Source organism: Coenobita brevimanus, chromosome 54 (assembly GCF_032717465.1).
Source record: "Coenobita brevimanus isolate Jiangsu-jjx chromosome 54, ASM3271746v2, whole genome shotgun sequence".
NCBI lineage: Eukaryota > Metazoa > Arthropoda > Malacostraca > Decapoda > Coenobitidae > Coenobita > Coenobita brevimanus.
Genome location: NC_137007.1, coordinates 2,252,020 through 2,270,798, shown reverse-complemented (window position 1 = coordinate 2,270,798; position 18,779 = coordinate 2,252,020). Strand labels below are relative to the sequence as shown.

At 39.3% G+C, this 18,779-nt stretch overlaps 1 protein-coding gene across 6 annotated transcripts in view; it reads left to right on the top strand.

Moving 5' to 3' along the window:
* Positions 1 to 18,779, top strand: part of LOC145401006 (glutamate dehydrogenase, mitochondrial-like) — a 77,653-nt gene that overhangs the window by 39,307 nt on the left and 19,567 nt on the right. For 4 of the 6 annotated variants that reach the window (XM_080273369.1, XM_080273366.1, XM_080273367.1 and 1 more), the window contains exons 4-7: positions 5,163 to 5,363; positions 7,957 to 8,043; positions 15,129 to 15,316; positions 16,245 to 16,361. In XM_080273369.1, the coding sequence (XP_080129495.1) occupies positions 5,163 to 5,363; positions 7,957 to 8,043; positions 15,129 to 15,316; positions 16,245 to 16,361 (593 nt within the window). Of the gene's footprint in view, positions 1 to 5,162; positions 5,364 to 7,956; positions 8,044 to 8,637; positions 8,725 to 15,128; positions 15,317 to 16,244; positions 16,362 to 18,779 lie in introns of all 6 variants that reach the window. The other 2 variants (XM_080273370.1, XM_080273368.1) reach the window with 1 other exon arrangement.

Here is an 18,779-nt window from a genome sequence, read left to right as displayed (position 1 = left end):
TCGTAGGAGATTTTCATCCCTACTACACACCTGTAAAATTTTGCGATAATATCTTGAGCGGTTGGGAAGTTATCGTGCTAACAGACACGCAGACAGACAAACTGAAAACAGTACTTCTAGGTTTTCATCCCTACTACACACCTGTAAAATTTTGTGATATCTTGAACGGTTGCAAAGTTATCGTGGTAACAGACACACAGACCTTGACCTACTTTCACCAATTTCGAACTCGTGATCGATTTTTTCCCTACTACACACCTGTAAAATTTTGTGATGATTTCTTGAGTGGTTGCGAAGTTATCGTGCTAACACACACACACACACACACACACACACACACACACACACACACACACACACACACACACACACACACACACACACACACACACACACACACACACACAAATTGAAAGCAATACCAGCTTCACTATTGTGGCTGGTAAATATGCAGATATGTTGGAAGTTCTGACGTACACGAGTAGTGAAATGACAAGGTGAAACCTTATCTGTACCCGGCTGACAGACCACCCGACACGGCTGATGCTGCATAGCCTATCATTTCAGTAGGACACTTACTCATACTATGAAAAATAATATTTTATTGCCTCGCCTGGACGGAGTCCGGTGAGGTACCGGTATTGTTTTTGGTCGAGTTTGTTTGTTAGCTTGTCTGTAAGCAGCGTTACGGAAAAACGGCTGAATGAAATTACATGAAACTTTCAGGATATGTGGGCACTGGTCCCAAAAGAAAGTAATAACATTTTGGAGGGAATCAAGTTACCGTGAAAGGTCAAAATCAAGGTCACGGAATTTCAGACGGCTGTAACTTGAATCCGGTTGAAGATAGGAAACATTTACCATTGTTCACACATAGGAACTCGTAATATGGACTTTCACTTGGCACCAAGACTTATGACCCTGAGTGATCTTGAAAAGTCAAATATAAGGTCACGGATATTCAGTGGGCCATAATTCGAAACCGGTTGAAGATAGATTTTCACTGTTATCAGCATATAGGAAGCCTCATATAGGTTATTAATTCGTGCCATGACCTTTGACCGTAAGTTACCATGAAAGATCAAACTCATGGGCACGGATATTCAAGGGGCTATAACTCGAAACTCGTTGAGATCGATATTTGATATTATCAAGATACAGAAAGTTTCATATGGGCTTTTTTGGGGCAGCATGACCTTTGACCTTGAGCGACCTTGAAAGGTCAAACGCAAGATCCCGGATTTTCAGATGGCGTAACTTGAAAACTTAGACTTTAATAATATTGTGTACCGTACCAACACTTAATAGCAGACCCTTTTCAATATTCAACAGCAGTAAAACAACTGCTGTCAGCAGGGGTGGATCCAGGAATTTTTGGTGGGGGGGTCTTATTCGCTGATTCAACCAAAGACTTAACGTGACATACTGATATTCCAATGTTGAAATTGCCTCTTTATTCAGTGATGCATGGCCGGTGGGGGGGATGCATCCCCCCATCCCCCCCCCCCTGGATCCATCCCTGGCTGTCAGACGAGGTTTGTTGTGCCTGGTACCACTTGCATACAGTACAGTATATACTGTTTACTGGTGTAACATAAGTATGTCACTTTTTGGTAAAAACACTTGCTTCAGTCAAACTGCTGTACTGTGCATTCCAGTCACATCAGCAAATTATAAATTTTACTGAACATGTTACCTTAAAAGTTAAATAATTTTGTGTTATGGTAATGACGATATTGCGGTAATGATACAAGGAAAATCGTTATGATGGCAGTGCACATTGAGGAGTGTCCTATTTCCCTCCACACACACACACACACACACACACACACACACACACACACACACACACACACACACACAGTTTAGACTCTCTCTCTCTCTCTCAAGTTTGATATAGGTTAGACTCGATGGTGTTAGATATAGCTTTTTTTTTTCCCGAAAGGTTTGTCCCAAGTTGAATAAAATCTTTGTGTGGAAGAAACGGTGAAATAGAATGGGACATCGTGTTGCAGGGTTAAGAAGTGCTGGATACATTAAGATTTTATAATGGCTGCTGATGTATGGTGTTGCCCACACACACACACACACACACACACACACACACACACACACACACACACACACACACACACACACACACACACACACACACACACACACACACACACTGCATACCTTAAAAATTATGAGATAATCTTTAAGGGAAAAAGTAATTTGACAGTTGTATCAGATAAGAATGACAGCCTTTCTGATGATCAGATATTGCAGATAAGCCCTTTTTCACAGATAATGTATAGAGGTGCCATTGTGAGAAGTCTAGACATAAATGAAAAGTGCTGTAGCCTTTTTTAAAGATAATGATAAGGGAGGAAAGTAGTGAGAGATTTATGAGTGCGAATGGAATGTTTATCAGTGGTTGTGATGCTAGAGAGGGGGGCCTTCACATGGTGGCACTGACAACCTGGTGGCTCTACTGCTGCATTATTGGGACATCCTGCAACCTCCTCCCTATCCCCTAAAAAGAAGAATGGTGGACTGCAGATGAAGGGCAGCTTCAGTCTGCAGTCCACCAGGTTCATGTTCACATGAGCCCAGGGTCACAGCATCATTATCATTATTAGTGGTTGTGACTGATTTTTTAATAATGTGAAGAGACTTCCTGCAGTACAAAAGAATTACATGCATGTGGTATTCTGTGATACACTGTAACTGTCAGTACAATGACATCTTTCTTGTTTATTCTTGCTACTTCCATATTATTTTACTCAGCTGAGGTTAGACTTAAAAACTGTTTATTATACCCTTCATTAACTTCTTCAGCCATAGGTGGCTCGCTTTTGGTTAGTGAAGCACGATATTTTGGTGGGGACAAGATTAAAAGATATGGTGACATCATGGTACTGAAAGGATTAGGGGAGACTTTAGGTTTTTTAAAACCTTTAGTGTTGGATATAAAATTGTGTGTGTGAGTGAAAGAGAGAGAGAGAACAGTCAGGGTGGTTTAAGGCATGTCATACACCTACATTAAAGCTAAAGAGGTCACTTAGCTTCATGACTTTCACTCATGCACTGCTACCCCCTACAAAAGGATTTTATTGCCCTCAAAAAGCTCTCTCCTACACCAAAAATGTTAAGTTCACTTCATAACCATCCTAATCTAAGCTGTCATAAACATTCTTCAGGTCCATAATTACAACATACACTCTGTTCTTTGCAGTATGTTTCTCTGCTAATGTAACTATGGACACTGCAGGTATTTGATCTGTACACCCCTAACCTCCCTACATCCCTAACCTTTCTGGACCCACCCTGTTCCTCAATTATATTATTTTTCATATTGCCACACAGTCATTCTATAAATAGGCTAAACCATCATACACCTTTCCTGTAATTAATAAACTGAACTCTTTATTAATCTAACACTCTTCCTTACTGCTTTCCCCTTTATAAGGAGGAAATATAGTCACCTGTATTCTTCTTTCTTCTGTTTCTTTCCCAGTACTGTATTACTTACCAGTCTGTATGCATTGTACATTATGTCAACTGCTGTGTCACCTCCACATCTCAACATTTCTGAACTCTTTAGCTAGGTCTTTGGCTTCCTTGTACAATCACTTTCCCCCCCCCCCCCACCTCATACCATTCATTCCCATAAGCACTTGTAAGCAGAGCCTCCCTGAACTTTCTTAATGCAGCATCTCTCGCTCTTAGCCATTCCTTTTTCATTCTTTCTCGATATTTCACCATGCTTATTTCTTGTAAATATTGACTCTCACCACCGCTTCTTTCCCAGCCACTTTCTTCTTCCTCTCACTGAAACCTTTACACATTATCACCAATGCTTCAGATGGTAGGAGATCACAATCATCATCCACTCACATGATGTGGTGCTGCATACTTCTTACACCTTTATCATTCCATTTCTGTGTCTTCTTTCATCCAACTTCTCCCTTTTTTTCCCATCACTTTTTATCACTGCTTTCCACTGCGGTTGGTTTTACACTGAGTTACAAGTTGAATGGTTTCCTATAAGTCAGGACACCATTTACAATGCTGGGTGATAACCATATAACCTGATTACAGGGTGATGTGGACTATAATTTGGTGCCCCTGTTTGTGTTCGATACAGCCTTCCTGTGCCTGTGCCTGAACTTTTAGCAGACCGAACCGTATTATTCACTTGCTAATTGTGCTGAAGTGAAGGTGTGTTTAAGCTGTGTGTCTCGGTCCCAGTTTGAACAAAGTGTCAGCGTCAGGTTCATGTGCAAACTGGACAAGTGTGTTGCAGAAACACTACAAGCTTTGAATATGGCTGTCCTTCAGAATGTTGAGCGTGGTTGACACTGATGGAGGATAGGAGTGGGGATGGTGGGCTCCATGAGGCATTGATTTTACAGGTAGTTCTCTGATAATGTATAGCAATCCACTTTCTGTCATTTAGTCCAGATAACACAGAGATGTATGCTTTTGTAAACTTCATGACTATTGAACCTCTAGGATTTTGTGGGAAGCCTCAATACTGTGATGAGTGAGAACCATAGATGCTGCAGTGTTCAGGAGTAAAGATTAGCATCTCACTGTAGAAGTAGGTGTTGTGTCCAGTACAGAGTTTGTGGAGGTCTTTGGCAGTGGATCAGGGGTTTGAGTAGTATTACATTGCTCACTCACTGATCCTTATCGCCACTAGAATGTGCTATTATTTTAGTTGAGGATATTGTCAGTTTTACTGTAGTTTCACTTTCAGAGATAATTTCATGCACCTTTGAACACTTACTTTAATACAGTTATATTGTACAGTCATATTGTCTGAAAGTGTGAGAGAGTTATGTGAAGAGAAGGGAACTTAGAGGCAATTTAATCATGGCCATCCCTTCTCAGGGGCTTCCCAGGTGGGAGCAGGGTGAGATGATGATGACGATGTATAATTAGTAGTAGTACATAGTGGTATAAGAAACAGGTGTTTGTGAAAGTGCCGTGTAATGCAGCAACAAAATATGGCCCAACATCCTTTCCATAACACCACTCCATTACTAGCTTGAAAGTCTAGTGTTTATGTTTTGTTACAACTCACTGTTCAAGAAGAAGGAATGACAGTTTTAGGTTACAGCAAAGTGGACTAAGTATAGCATCACTAATTGCGTTGTATTGTTACCCTGTAGGTATCCGGTACTCGATGGATGTGTGCGCAGATGAGGTGAAGGCTCTCTCCGCTCTAATGACCTTCAAGTGTTCCTGTGTGGATGTGCCCTTTGGTGGAGCCAAGGCTGGTCTTAAGATCGACCCACGCAGTTACTCCATCAGTGAGCTGGAAAAAATCACCCGTCGCTTCACACTGGAGCTTGCTAAGAAGGGCTTCATTGGTCAGTGTTGGTAAAGGGTTCCTTAGATTTAGGGATAGTTTGACATTGTGAAATGGTTTGGGAACTGCTAGAGTACTTTAGTTCAGAGATTAAAAGATGATTTTGGTATGATTTTAAGGTTAAGGAAATTGTAGTACTAATCATACAAGAAAAGAGGTAAAGATAAATCGACAGACCCATTTCACAGGCCAGATTGGTACTCAGATAGTTGGAATTGTATCCTTTATGCAGTACCATACTTTTTAATTAAAAAGTCATCATTAAGACTTCAGTCTTACAAACCAGAGAGTCTACTTTCTGTTGTTGAATATCATTTTTGAGAAATCCATAGAATCATTTAATCTTACTCAAAATTAAAACCATCCAAGAGAAAACAGGATGCCAAATTTTGCATTGGTTAATTAAAAACATATCATATTTAGGATAATAGCTTTGTGAAGTGCCACTACGTTAACTTGGAGTAATTTTACACACCATGTCTAACGTACTTTATTTTCTAGTCACCACGTCTGACAATAATTTTTCTGACTTGTCTCCAATACAGTCCAGGTTAAGTGAGGAGGGATGTTGTTTGCCTCCATACATTTATTGATCAGAGCTCTCTTTGTTGAATTACATCATATTGTTTCTGAATACATAAGTTATTATTATTTTTATTGCCAGTGCCAACATAGAATTTTCAGTAATTGTATATGAAGGACAGCATCCAAATTAGCCTCAAAAATATAACACTTAGGGAGAGAAAATCCTCTTTAACCCAATGTTGATGGTGTATTTTTAATATATTCTTTCTGTCTCAAGTGAGTGTATTCCAGTTAGGGGAGACTTCTTTTCTTCCTGAAGGGGAGGTTTATAGCGTTAATAAACTGCAGATCCTCTCAAAATTGTGTCCAGTCATGAGAAAAAAACAAGAATAAGTTATTAAAAGTATGTCCCTGAGTCGCAGGGGTTAGAGTATGTTTCCAAGAGTTTGCATTCCCATTGATCTGTCTGCTGGCAGGCCTCAGGAAGTCCCCAGACGTAAGTTACCAGTGCAGAACAGGGATTTTATTCTATTTGGACATACTGTATTAGAAGAGTCTGGGTGACACTGCTTTTATACTAAATTTTGACTAGTAAACTGATCACTTGCAAGAAATCTCCCCCTTAGGTGTGGTAATGTTGGCTAGGCCTACTTAGGAATTCTGCTAATGGTGGGATATTTTTCATAAGGTTAGGATGAGTGTGGTGTTTTCCAGTCCTCTTTGTTTCGTAATACTACTTAACCACAACTCATTGACTGGAAATATGTTTCATAATTATGATGCAGTGAAAGTTTTGAGGGAATAGGGTTGGGATAATGGTGGAAAGTCGATAGAAAATAAAGCTGGGATGCTAGTGGGAAGTAATGAAACAGAAATACTACACTGTAAAAAATGAAACTAAAAGGTGTCCCAGGGTTGATGTAGGCAGTGTAATTATTGTGAGGTAGTACCACATGTCAGTCTTAGTTTTGTTATTGCAGGGAGCTGGTTTGTATGATGTTCTTGCCAGCAGCAGTTGTTATGTGTTTCCTGATTAGATTGAATACTTTCATGCCAGTAGTATCAAGTAAGAGGATAAAAAGGAATCTAAAGGAAAAATAAAGGGAAAAACTTCATTTATTGACAGCAGGAAGGGAGAGGGAGCATGACCTGGTAAATTTATGTCAAAAGAAGTTTATCTTGGATCATCTAATCTGGGTCTGGGTTACACGGTCTGACATAAATTAAGCCAAGATAATGGAGTGGCATTCTAATTGAGAAATTACCAAATTCATGAAATCTTTACTGACAGACACTGATAATGAAAAAGCATTTGATTCAGGGACTACAGCAGTGGTAGAGCAGTTTGAAAGCAAGATGTAAAAGCTTATGTAAGAATATTAGAATGTTGCTTAAGTATGAAGAGTACTATTTATTAAGATAGGGTGATTGAAAGTTCAGCTAATTTTTTTTCAGCATAGACAGTTATTATGTTATTTTTTCCAGGTAATCAAGATTCATTGCATACTTTTACAGATTGGCATGTTTTCACAGAGCAGTAACATTCTTTGTTTGTGAAAGGAATGGTATTGACCATATTCATTTTACCCCCTTCAGGGTGTAAGGGCTTTTTGTATGTGAACAAGAAATCAATGAGTGATATAGTTCCTCACTTAACATGTGCCATAGGGGTTTCCTAGATTTTATCATGATATACATAAAACACTTTAGGAGGTTGTATTAGAGCAAGATTGGATATATTCTCATATGCTAAAGTGCATTATTATTTTAAAGGCTGGAGAAAAGAATATCAACATGTATTTAATGTTGTGATATTTTTCTGTTGAATTTTATGTTCAGTTTAAAGCTGTAAGAGCAACTTTTGTTACAGCATGTACATATCCCAATAAAAGTTGTATATAAGGTGGTTCACAGTTACATTGAGAAAATCATGTTAAGTGAGAGTACTGTACTATACTGCTCCTCCCATTCTATAATGTAAAAGTTACATTGCTTTTGAGTTTCCAAGCATTCTTGACTCCCATTATACAATGTGAGTTAGAGAATGAACCAAACATGCTGCTGCATAGGGCCGGGTGTTGATGTTCCTGCACCTGACATGGGCACTGGGGAGAGGGAGATGTCATGGATTGCTGACACGTACGACAAAACGATTGGTAAGGTGTTTTCTCATCTGCCTTGCTCCAGCCAGTCTTCTGCGTGCTGCACATTTTTGCTTGTAACTCCGGCTATATTGAGGATAGGGGAAGGATCTGCAGTGTAGAATAGAGTGGAGTCCTCTGGAATGCCTGGGCCCCAATTAAACCAGCAACAAGTTGTGAGTTGTCCATGGAAACTAATAATGAAAGTCCACAGTTGATGTTTGTTCAGGGGTGGTTTGTAGTTTTTATTTTTTCTACTCTCTTAGATGTTTTAAATCCTTACATTATTCTCTTTAATAGTGTTCCTCTATTTTGTTAGTTTAATAACTTCTTTTTTCATGCATTACTCTTAGTCTTTAGAGTAGAAAACCTTACTGATCTCTGTCCTACTCCTTTCTCCTGTTAACAGTTTTGTTATTTATGGTATACTGTATATGCTTGTCAACTTCTGCATTCCCATTTCATCACCTTGTTCCCTCCCTTCACCCCTGAACCAAACACAACGTGGCAGCCCAACCTGGCTCCACCTCAGAAGTGATGTTAGCTGTACTCCAAAGGCATGCACCATATTAGCACGTCCCCGACCTGTCCCTTATTATTTATACTCAGGACCGGGCGTTGATGTTCCTGCACCTGATATGGGCACTGGCGAGAGGGAGATGTCATGGATCGCTGACACCTTTGCCCACACCATTGGTATGTTTGCACTCTGTGCTATGATCATTTCATTAAGATCAGAAATTCCTTTTTTCGAAAATGACATTGGCTGTAATGGTTTGTTGTCATCGTAAGATTCATATACCGTACTACAGTAAAATGAAATATTATTTATATACGCACAAGGTTGTGGGTCTGACACTACTGCAATGTCAGTGTGCTGTGGCAAGGTTTGATTATTCATATGCCTCAGCAAGAATTATTACACAAATATCATTGGACTAAATACATGAACAAATGCCTTTTCTGAAACTGTAGTGCTTTGGATGTCTGTGTTTAGTCAGCAAAGGAACAGTTGGCCTTAGGGACCTGTTAAGCATAGCTTCAGTGCTTATAGTAGAACTACCTACCCATTTCAGGCATGTGCAAACTGGGCACTACTGTACATACATACTCAAGTAAAAGAACCAGTAAAGACAATTACCACTTAACTGTGGTATCATGTGTATCTGTACTTGAGAATGTGCTCAATGTTTTAACAGTACATTAATAAGAAAAAACAAAATTGAGCTCTATCATATAGCTACAGAGTGTGCAGTTGTGCATGCCATGCAGAAGTTACTGAATATTGTGTGGGATTATAATTTTCCATGGAAACTGTGGTATCATGTGTATCTGTACTTGAGAATGTGCTCAATGTTTTAACAGTACATTAATAAGAAAAAACAAAATTGAGCTCTATCACATAGCTACAGAGTGTGCAGTTGTGCATGCCATGCAGAAGTTACTGAATATTGTGTGGGATTATAATTTTCCATGGATATTTTGGTTTTACTTGCTGGCTATTAGAGTGGTTACGTCATTGTCTGAATATATTTAAGAAGTGATTATAACTGTGGTAGGCAAATTTCTAAATTATTTCAGCTTCAGCCAAATGTAGATTTAAAAGTGCATTCTTGATATTCGTGTTACGTTGGTCTCCACTGGGCACTCACTTCCCCTAGCCTGTATGTTAGCTTCTTGCTTGGGTCACAGGTTAAGAACATGGTAGTGGATGGATAGATTGCTTGTAATGCTTGATATCTGTGCTATATGTTAATTGTATTTTGTATTCAGTGTAGTATAGTAGCTTCTGTATAGCACAGTGCTTGTTTTTCCTGCATGTGAGGAAATGTGGATTTGTTTGAAATTGCTGTGAGTTTTTTTTCATATCAAACATGTAAATCTTTTAGTGAGACAGTAGACACTCAGGTTACTGTAAGGACATATTCCATCAATGTCAGGCAGTGCCTCCGTTGTGGATAAGTGGGTAGGACTGCAGCTTGATGTAAGTACTGGAATTACTTTAAATAAGTTCAGGCAAACAAACTGGTGTGGAGATGGTGGAGAGATATTATTTTAGTAGATGTATGATACATGGTTGTTTTTCATTATTGTATACTGGGTATGTATAATGTACTGTATAATCAGATGAGCAAAGAATACAGTATAACGTGATTATACACAAGTATTAGATGGATGGCGACCAGTGATTTATCCTTCTGTCAATTGCCAGATGCCTAAATCTCGAAAGGGATGGAGGCAGGGTGGCTCAGTGGTATAGCACTTGATTTTCTCGAAGACCATAACTTTACTCATCCCTACATTTACCTTTAGATTCCATTTCTTACACACTCTCTGACATATTCACAAAGCCTTGCAGTTCCCCTTCATCTTCACTTAATACAGTATCATCTGCAAACAGCGATACTGAAGGTTTCCAAATTTTGCCCTCTCTCATTAGGGCCCCTCCAGCAAGCACTGCTCTACCTTGTACCTCTTTTATAACCCCATCCATATACTGATTGAACAACCATGGAGACATGACACATTCCTGTTTCAGTTCAACATTCAGGTAGAAAAATTCACTCAGTTCACTATCCACACGCACTGCAGCCATAGCTTCCTCATACTTACTCTTCACAGCATCCAACAATGACCCATTTACTCCACATGTACTTAATATTTTCCACATTCCTTGTCAATCCACTCTGTCATATGCTTTCAACAAATCCATGAAGGCCGCATACAACTTCATTCCCGTCTGTAGAAACTTTTCCACCAAAGATCTAAAGATGAATATATTATCTGCACAACATCTTCCCTTCCTAAAACCTCCCTCTTCTCCTCCAACTAATTGCTCTGTTATTTCCCTCTTTGTCAGTAAGTATCCCACCATATACTTTGCTTATAACACTGAGAAGACAAATGCCCCTTTGAATACCACATTCTTTTTCTCATTTTCCTTTGTACAGGGGAATAATTATATCTGACATCCAATTCTTCAGGACTTTACTTTCCTGCTAGGCCAATTTGCACATCTTCCATATCCATTCTACTGCTCTCTCTCCCCCATGCTTCTGCATTTCACCACACACTTCATCAATTCTTGGGGCTTTCCTCATGTTGACTTTCTTCATTGCTTCCACTACTTCCATCCTGTTTATCTCTTCCTCTCTTCTCACCATCCTTTTTCTCTCTTTTCACCACCCTTCTCCCAACCATTCCCCAGCCACTCACACTTGCATTACTTTCATTTTGTATGTTTAACAGTTCCTTGAAGTGTTCTCCCCATCTGCTCACTTTTTCTCCCGTCTCCACTATTAATCTACCCTATTTATCTTTCACCCCCTTACTAACTTCCTTATCACCCTGCCTAACTCTCTTTACCTCCTTCCAGAACATTTTCTTACATTTCCTCCAGTTTACTCTCAAATTCCTTTCAAATTCCTCTTCCACTCTTTTCTTACTCACTTTAACTAGTATTTTCACCTCTCTCTTCCATCTCTCAGCCTCATTCATGTCTCTGCTTCCCATCCACACACTACTGTATATGCTTTCCTCTTTTGCACCACAGCTTGCCTCACCTCTTCATTCCACCATGTTGTTCCATGCACCCCGTTTTGACTTCTCTTCACACCACACACCACCTCACATGCTGCACAGATTTCTGTGAACATCATGCACACACCATCCACCTCCCCCATCTGCTCCAAGTCATATTTACCCAGTCTCCTCCACTTCTCTCATATATTCTGCCTTTTTTCCATTCTTTTACAACCTTTCTATCCTCCTGGTATGAACTACTTCCTCCTGTCCTTCCCTCTTCCTGTTTTCTCCATTGCACTTGGACCTTGACTTTCACCACCACCAATTGGTGGTCAAAAAGTTCACTTCCCCAACCTCTGTATGCACTTGCATCCATTACATACCTTCGTATTCTATCATCTCCACACATCTGATCAGTCATTGCCTTGTGTTCATTTAGTTCACCACCTGCCCATCTCATCACACGCCACATATACCTATGGATCATTTTGTACCGGTGATCATGGGTGGTATTACCATGAGACCGAAATGTGGCTACAAGCTATTACTAGCCACACAAATGTCACTATAGCCACTGCACATGACTCTGAAGTTGTCATTATCATGCCCTTGCAAACTACCGATCAACAGTACTTCTGATTTCGTGTATACAGTAATATGATACGCCTGTGATTCGCTTTTAGTATGTTCGTGTAATATATTCGTGTATATGTACATAATATGATTCATGTATATGATACGAAATCTGACGCACTGTTGACAGGTTGGTTGCCAGGGTATGATAATGATAACCTCGGAGTCGTGCGCCACGACTGTAGTGGCCAAGAAAATAAATCACACGTAAACAGAGTTCAAGTCCAACCTGTGCCATGGCCTGTCCCAGGAAGAGATTTCCTTTTACATCATTTGTATTTGGTCTGGTACAGTATGGTGTTATGTAGAAAATAAAGCTTAACTTACATAATTTGGAATTACACTTGAAGCAGGGGTTTATATTAATCACTTTATTATTATGTTTTAATCCAGTGACTTTCAGTTCATATCAGTGTGATTTGTATTTAGGAAGATATATTATTATTGTTTTGTATCTTAGTCGTAAGGTCCATTACCTTACAGCAAAAAATATATTCCTACTTTTCCATCTGGATTAACCCCTAACCGCCGGCTCACGTGTATAGCAGTCACAATTTTGGGTGCGGAGCAACCCCGGTTGACGTGTATAGCCGCAGACATCTTCCCACTACCCATGGAACTTTAACTTATCCTTACTCATTGAGGGGACCACCTAGAGATGTGGGAATACTCTCATTTGAAAGAGGAAGAGTTGATGATTCTTTTGTATCTTTAATTTTTTCTCTAGCTGTTATAGTTTAGCAGATATTAGGGTTTGAAGGAAGGGTATTTTTTTTTCCATCACGGATGTCCCCTGTAGGGAGGAGCGTGCAACATTGGAAAAACCCCGGCATGTAGGGGTTAATGGCAGAAATTACTAAAATCATTGTCAAAACAAAAACAAACCTTGAAGATTCTCAGTTCTTCAAAAAGTTTCAGTGTTTTTTCTGAACTGAAAGTGATTTGGTAAGTTAATGTTTTTAGTTCCTTGTAGTGCTGTAGATTAGTGTCTTAAAGTGTAGATGTAGAAATCCCTTGGAATTAAAGGAAAAATACCCATGCATTCTGGGGATGTTGTGTTGGTTACTGGAAGGGGTGGGAGTTTGCTACTAATTTGCCCTCTTTGTACTAGCATATGGACGTGGTCCCCCTCCCCCCCCCCACTTTACAGAACCTGAGTTGTAAGGAGCCTCATAACTCCTAAGGCACAGGATTGGGGAGATTTTACTTTGGTCATCCATTCTCCTCATCTTCAGTACCCAGAAGTAATAAAAAAGCTTTGATTTTGTTATACCTACTTCATGTGAACAACTGAAATTATGTTGACTGACTACTTAGTAGAAACCAACCATTAAGTGCATCCCTTTTTTATTTTTTTGTACACCCTCTAAAAATTATGCAGCACCCAAGTGCAGTGAGTTTTGAAGTGAAACTTAGAAGGGAAACCATGTTCACCTGGTAGTGTTGGTAATTCGGAATGCTTGGTCAGTGTGTTAATCGTCCCATAATGGTGCCAAATAATTCTTAATTGTGTTTGCAATATGTAAACTAGAGGGGCATTCAGTGGAGCACATCTCTCCGACAAGGGCAACATAATTTCCAAACCACTCTTCATAATGAGTTAGGTTTTCTTATCATTGATTTGGGCTTCACAAAGAATGTTTTTTGGATCCAGAATCTGTAATACGATCTGGATTGGTCCCAAAAGTTAATCAATTGTACCCTGGGACATGGGCTTTGTACCCACCAGATTTGGTACAAATCTCTTTAGTTTTTTAGTAATCTTGGTGACAGACAAACAAACAAACAGAGGTGAAAACATGACATTCCTTGTCAGATAGAAATGTAGTACAGTATTTGTTGTATAATTACATCTGTGAATTGTATTATCATAGATTATTCACAGTGCTTATACAAAAGCAATTTTTCGACAGTAGGTCTGTAACATTCTTATTGCTGACCTATTTGTTCTCAAGTTGGAGGTATCATCAGAAGTTTGTTAAAAAACTATTTTTCCAAGACCACTAGGTGCATTTTCCCATTTTGGGATCCTGGAGGATCACTTTGCTTCAAGTTTTTACATGTTATAGTAAAGTTTTAAAGTTTGATAATTTCTTATGTTTTCTGTTACTTTCTTTAGTTTTATCAAAGATTCTCCATTGAATACTCCTTTAGCAAAAGAAGTGGCTTCACAGGACATTTCAGCCATTCCAAGTTATTTTTTAGATGTTTTATGAAAGAAGTTACAGAATACATCATTGATGATAATATAATGCAGACACTAGAAAGATTTTACCACATTTATACTGCCTCATGATAGTAAAGCTTTGATTACTCATGTAATCAGTACCCCTAATTCTTTAAGCAGTATCCTAACATGGTGACTACAATCATCTTATGGTAATAGAAAAGAAATATGAAAGGAATCATTGTCATGCAAGGGTTAATGGAAACGATCTAATGCGTTGACATTGAGGAGTCAGTCCTAAGCTGTATGTGATCATGGGGTGGAATTGAATAAAGCGTCTTTGTCCGTGTGGCTTAATGAATAACCCCTGCTTCAGCATTATAATACTTGTACATCAGTAACATAGCAGTGCTTACCTCACTATGAGGATGCAATAATTTATGTTTCTGGTATAACATGGAATTCGTTATTCACTCTTCTGTAGTTGAATTATTCATGTACTGTATAGTACAGTACTTGTGTACTCAATAGAGTTGAGATCACAAATGTATTGTGGTGCCTTTTACAGAGTTAATGTTGAAGTTTATGTTAAAGTTCACTTAGTTATGATCTGCTTTTTGAAAATCCAAAACATAGGATAAGACTGAATTATTCCATAGTTGTTATCTTCCATTGGAAATAAGTTCAGCAAGATAGTGGTATAAATGTGTGGTTCTGTATTGTGTAGGATATTGTTACTTTAGCAACTGATAACCCAGTATTGTGTCAATTGTAGGTCACAATGACATCAATGCCCATGCCTGTGTTACGGGGAAGCCAATCAACCAGGGTGGCATCCATGGCCGTACCTCAGCCACTGGCCGTGGTGTCTTCCACGGTCTTGAAAACTTTATCAATGAAGCCTCATATATGTCCATGATTGGCATGACACCTGGCTGGGGTGGCAAAACGTTTATTGTTCAGGTGGGTACCATGTTGTGCCTTATTTAATAGTTTTTAGACTGGAAATTACTACAGAATATAAGTTTTGTAGGTTGCATTTCATTTAGAAGTTTTAGTGACACAACATTGCTGTGAATGTGTTGACATTTTTTCATTGTACAGTACATATCCAATATGTGCAATGAAACTGTTGCCAAAGACCAGGAGATGGTTACTTGTTATATTTTAAACAGTAACTGTTCTCTTAGTAAATTTCCAAACCTGTTATATAATAGGGAAGCTGTTGGGTTCAGTACCTAAACTTCACTTAGCAAAGGCACATTAATAACATAGCCCCACTGAGGAATATCTTAAAGTATCTCCAGACCATGACCAGTTTCTTGAAGTTGCAGGAATCCCATGAGGGGAAACTTGAGGCAGTGTAGTTTCTGTATTCATTGCTCAACCCCAGTGGGTCTGACTGAGCAAACCCATCGACTGCTGGTAAGCAGCTGCCTCTGGAGTTTTCCCCATAGGTTTCTTACAGTATTGATGCTGTATGTCTTAGTGAGGCATGTGTTGCACAGTGTTCCATTATGTGTGTTATGTTGTGTGGACCTCCTCATCAAGCAGGTCATGTCATCTGTGCTTCCAACCAACTCAGAGCTGGTAATGGGGGAGCTGGGTGATGTCCTGATCTACTGTAAGTCTACCTAGTGAATTCAGTCAACTCTATTTAAGGGTACTGCATATGGCTGGATGTCAGAAATGGTGGCTTGTAGTATAATGTTCTGATCAAGGTGTTGTATTGCCCTATTCTTGAAATGAGGATTTAGGTGTTTCTTCATTGCTCGTGTAGGAATATCTGGAGATGGGATATTGTTGAAGAGGATCTGTTAAGTAACTGTTAAGCAGTGCACTTGAAAGTATGTAAGTAATCTCTTGATTAAAAAAAGAATATAATTGACAGGGCTTTGGTAATGTGGGTCTGCACTCCATGAGATATCTTCACCGTGCTGGTGCCACCTGCATTGGTATCAAGGAAGTGGATGGAGAGATTTACAACCCTGATGGCATGGACCCCAAGGTAATACATTAGCCCTGTTGTTTGTTAATGTTTTATAACTGTTCAGGTATTAAAAGAAGGGTGGGAGTATGAGAGATATCAAATTAGGTATGGAATGTGAAATAAAGCCAGTGATAAGTAGTGGAAGGTGGGATACAGTAAAACCTTGATAAGTCAACCCTGCAGAAGGTGGAATTTCCGGTAAGTTGAACTCTGTCCGAGGTGTGACTTAGTGTTTATTCAGAGGGTTACATTTTAGTTTATTGTATTCCAAGTGCTACATTTTAGTTTACTATATTCCAAGTGCTACATTTTAGTTTGATTGTAAAGTGAAATAAATAAGTGCAGAGCTTTACAGAATTAAGTGACTGTTGCACCCCATACCTCTGCAACCTCCTAGCCTAGCCTAGCCTGTGACATGCACTGAATTGTTTTTATTATTTATTTTTATTGCTTTATTAATGCCTCTTTAGTTTAGTGTTAAACAAATAAGCACATGTAGTTGCGACTGTTTGGGGGTAGTTTTTTTTTGCAATTATTTGTGGTTAGTTGGGAAATTCGGTAAGTCGAACTACCCTAGAACCTCGTATAGTTTGACTCATCAGTACTTCAAAACTGATGAATGGAGATAATACAATAGTGCATGGTAATAGTGAGCAGATGATCTTTGCAATCTGGTTCAGTTTCATGACAGTGGCCTTCATAATTTGGAAGTACATGCAGATAAGAGTAAAGCGATGGTTGATGAGAGGAAAGTTTCTCCCAGTGTGATGTGCTGGTAATTGGAGAGAAAAATTAATTAGTGGAAGAATTTAAGTACGATACCTTAAGGTGCAATAATAAAAGAAGAGAGAGACTTTGCATAGGAAATGTAGAATGAGAGTGACTTGGAAAGGAGGGGGGGAAGGTAATCTTGTGCATAGCTTTACAGTCTGTGAAACAGAGAACTCAGATTGGAGATTGTGTGAGAATAGCATAAAAATTACCATGTTAATTTATATGTGTGCCAAACTTTGGTATAAAATTAGTCTGAAATGCCACGCTAGAGAGAGAGAGAGAGAGCAGTTGAAATGAAACTGTTGTGGAGTGTATGGGTGTAGTATATTAGACAAATTGAGAAACAGAGATTATTAGTCCATTGGTAAAATGGTGGGAAAGAATGTGCATAGATGGTAGGGTGACATGGAACATATTACCAGTAATTTAAATAAGATGTTGAAAGTGGTATATATAAAAGAGATTGACAGTGGGAGGAGGCATGGTAGAGCAAGGAAGTGGATGAATATGGTAAAAGAGTGTGTGAGAAAGTGAGTTAGGAAAGCTAGGCAAACAGTGAAATTGACAAGGTTTGGAAATGGATGGGTGAATGACATGAATATTCACATGGAAAAAGTTGGATCCCTTTCTTAACTTGCTAGTTTTTGCATTTAGTCTCTCCCACAGGTGTATGTGAAGAGCATATGAAAAGGAGAAAAAAAAAATACAGAAAAGGGATACATACAGTTAGCTTTTGCTGGTTAGGTGGAGCCGGGGGTAACAAAGGTTTTTGTATGTGAACAAATGAGTGGCCCATTTTTATTGACATTGCTTGATAATTCTCATAGTTTTATGCCTTGTCTTTCTAATACCATGTAAAGATTTTTAAAGTAGTATATTCATATATAGGACTGTTTTATCCCTTCACTTATAACCTAAAATTTGAGGGGATACATTGAAGACATCCTGTGAGAATAAGAAATCCATGAATTTTCAAAAGCATATCTTTGAGAGATGTGAAGTCAGTGAATGTACAGCGAGGTTGGATGGTGAGGAATTGGAAAATGTGAGTACGTTTAAGTACTTGGGTAGTGTGATGAGTAAGGATGGAGGTTTGGAGGGTGAAGTGCTTGAAAGGGTACAGCAGGGAAGAAAGGTTGCTGGTTCTTTGAAAGCAGTGATAAGAAACAGGGAAGTGAGCATGGAAGTGAAAAAGTTAATACATGACAGTATTGTGATACCAACTCTAACGTACGGAAGTGAAGCTTGGACGTTGTTGGAAGGACACAAGTCAAGAGTGAGAGCCGTGGAAATGAGTTATTTAAGAGGAGCCTGTGGAGTCACATGGAGAGACAGGCTGACGAATGAGGATATAAAGGAGCGTTGTGGTGTTGATGTGGATGTGATAGGAAGCGTTATGAGGAACACACTGAGGTGGTTTGGCCATGTGGAGAGGATGGAGGGTGAAAGACTGACGAAGAGAGTGTATGTGAGTCAGGTGGAGGGGGAAAGAGGGAGGGGGAGGCCGAGGATGAGATGGAGAGATGGGGTGGAGAGGTATATGAGAGAGGGGGGTGTGAGTTGGGAGCAGGGGAGTGAAATGGCGGGGGACAGGGCGACTTGGAGGTGATTTGTTTGTGGCCACCCCAAACGGGATTGAGGCGTCTGGCAATAGATAGATAG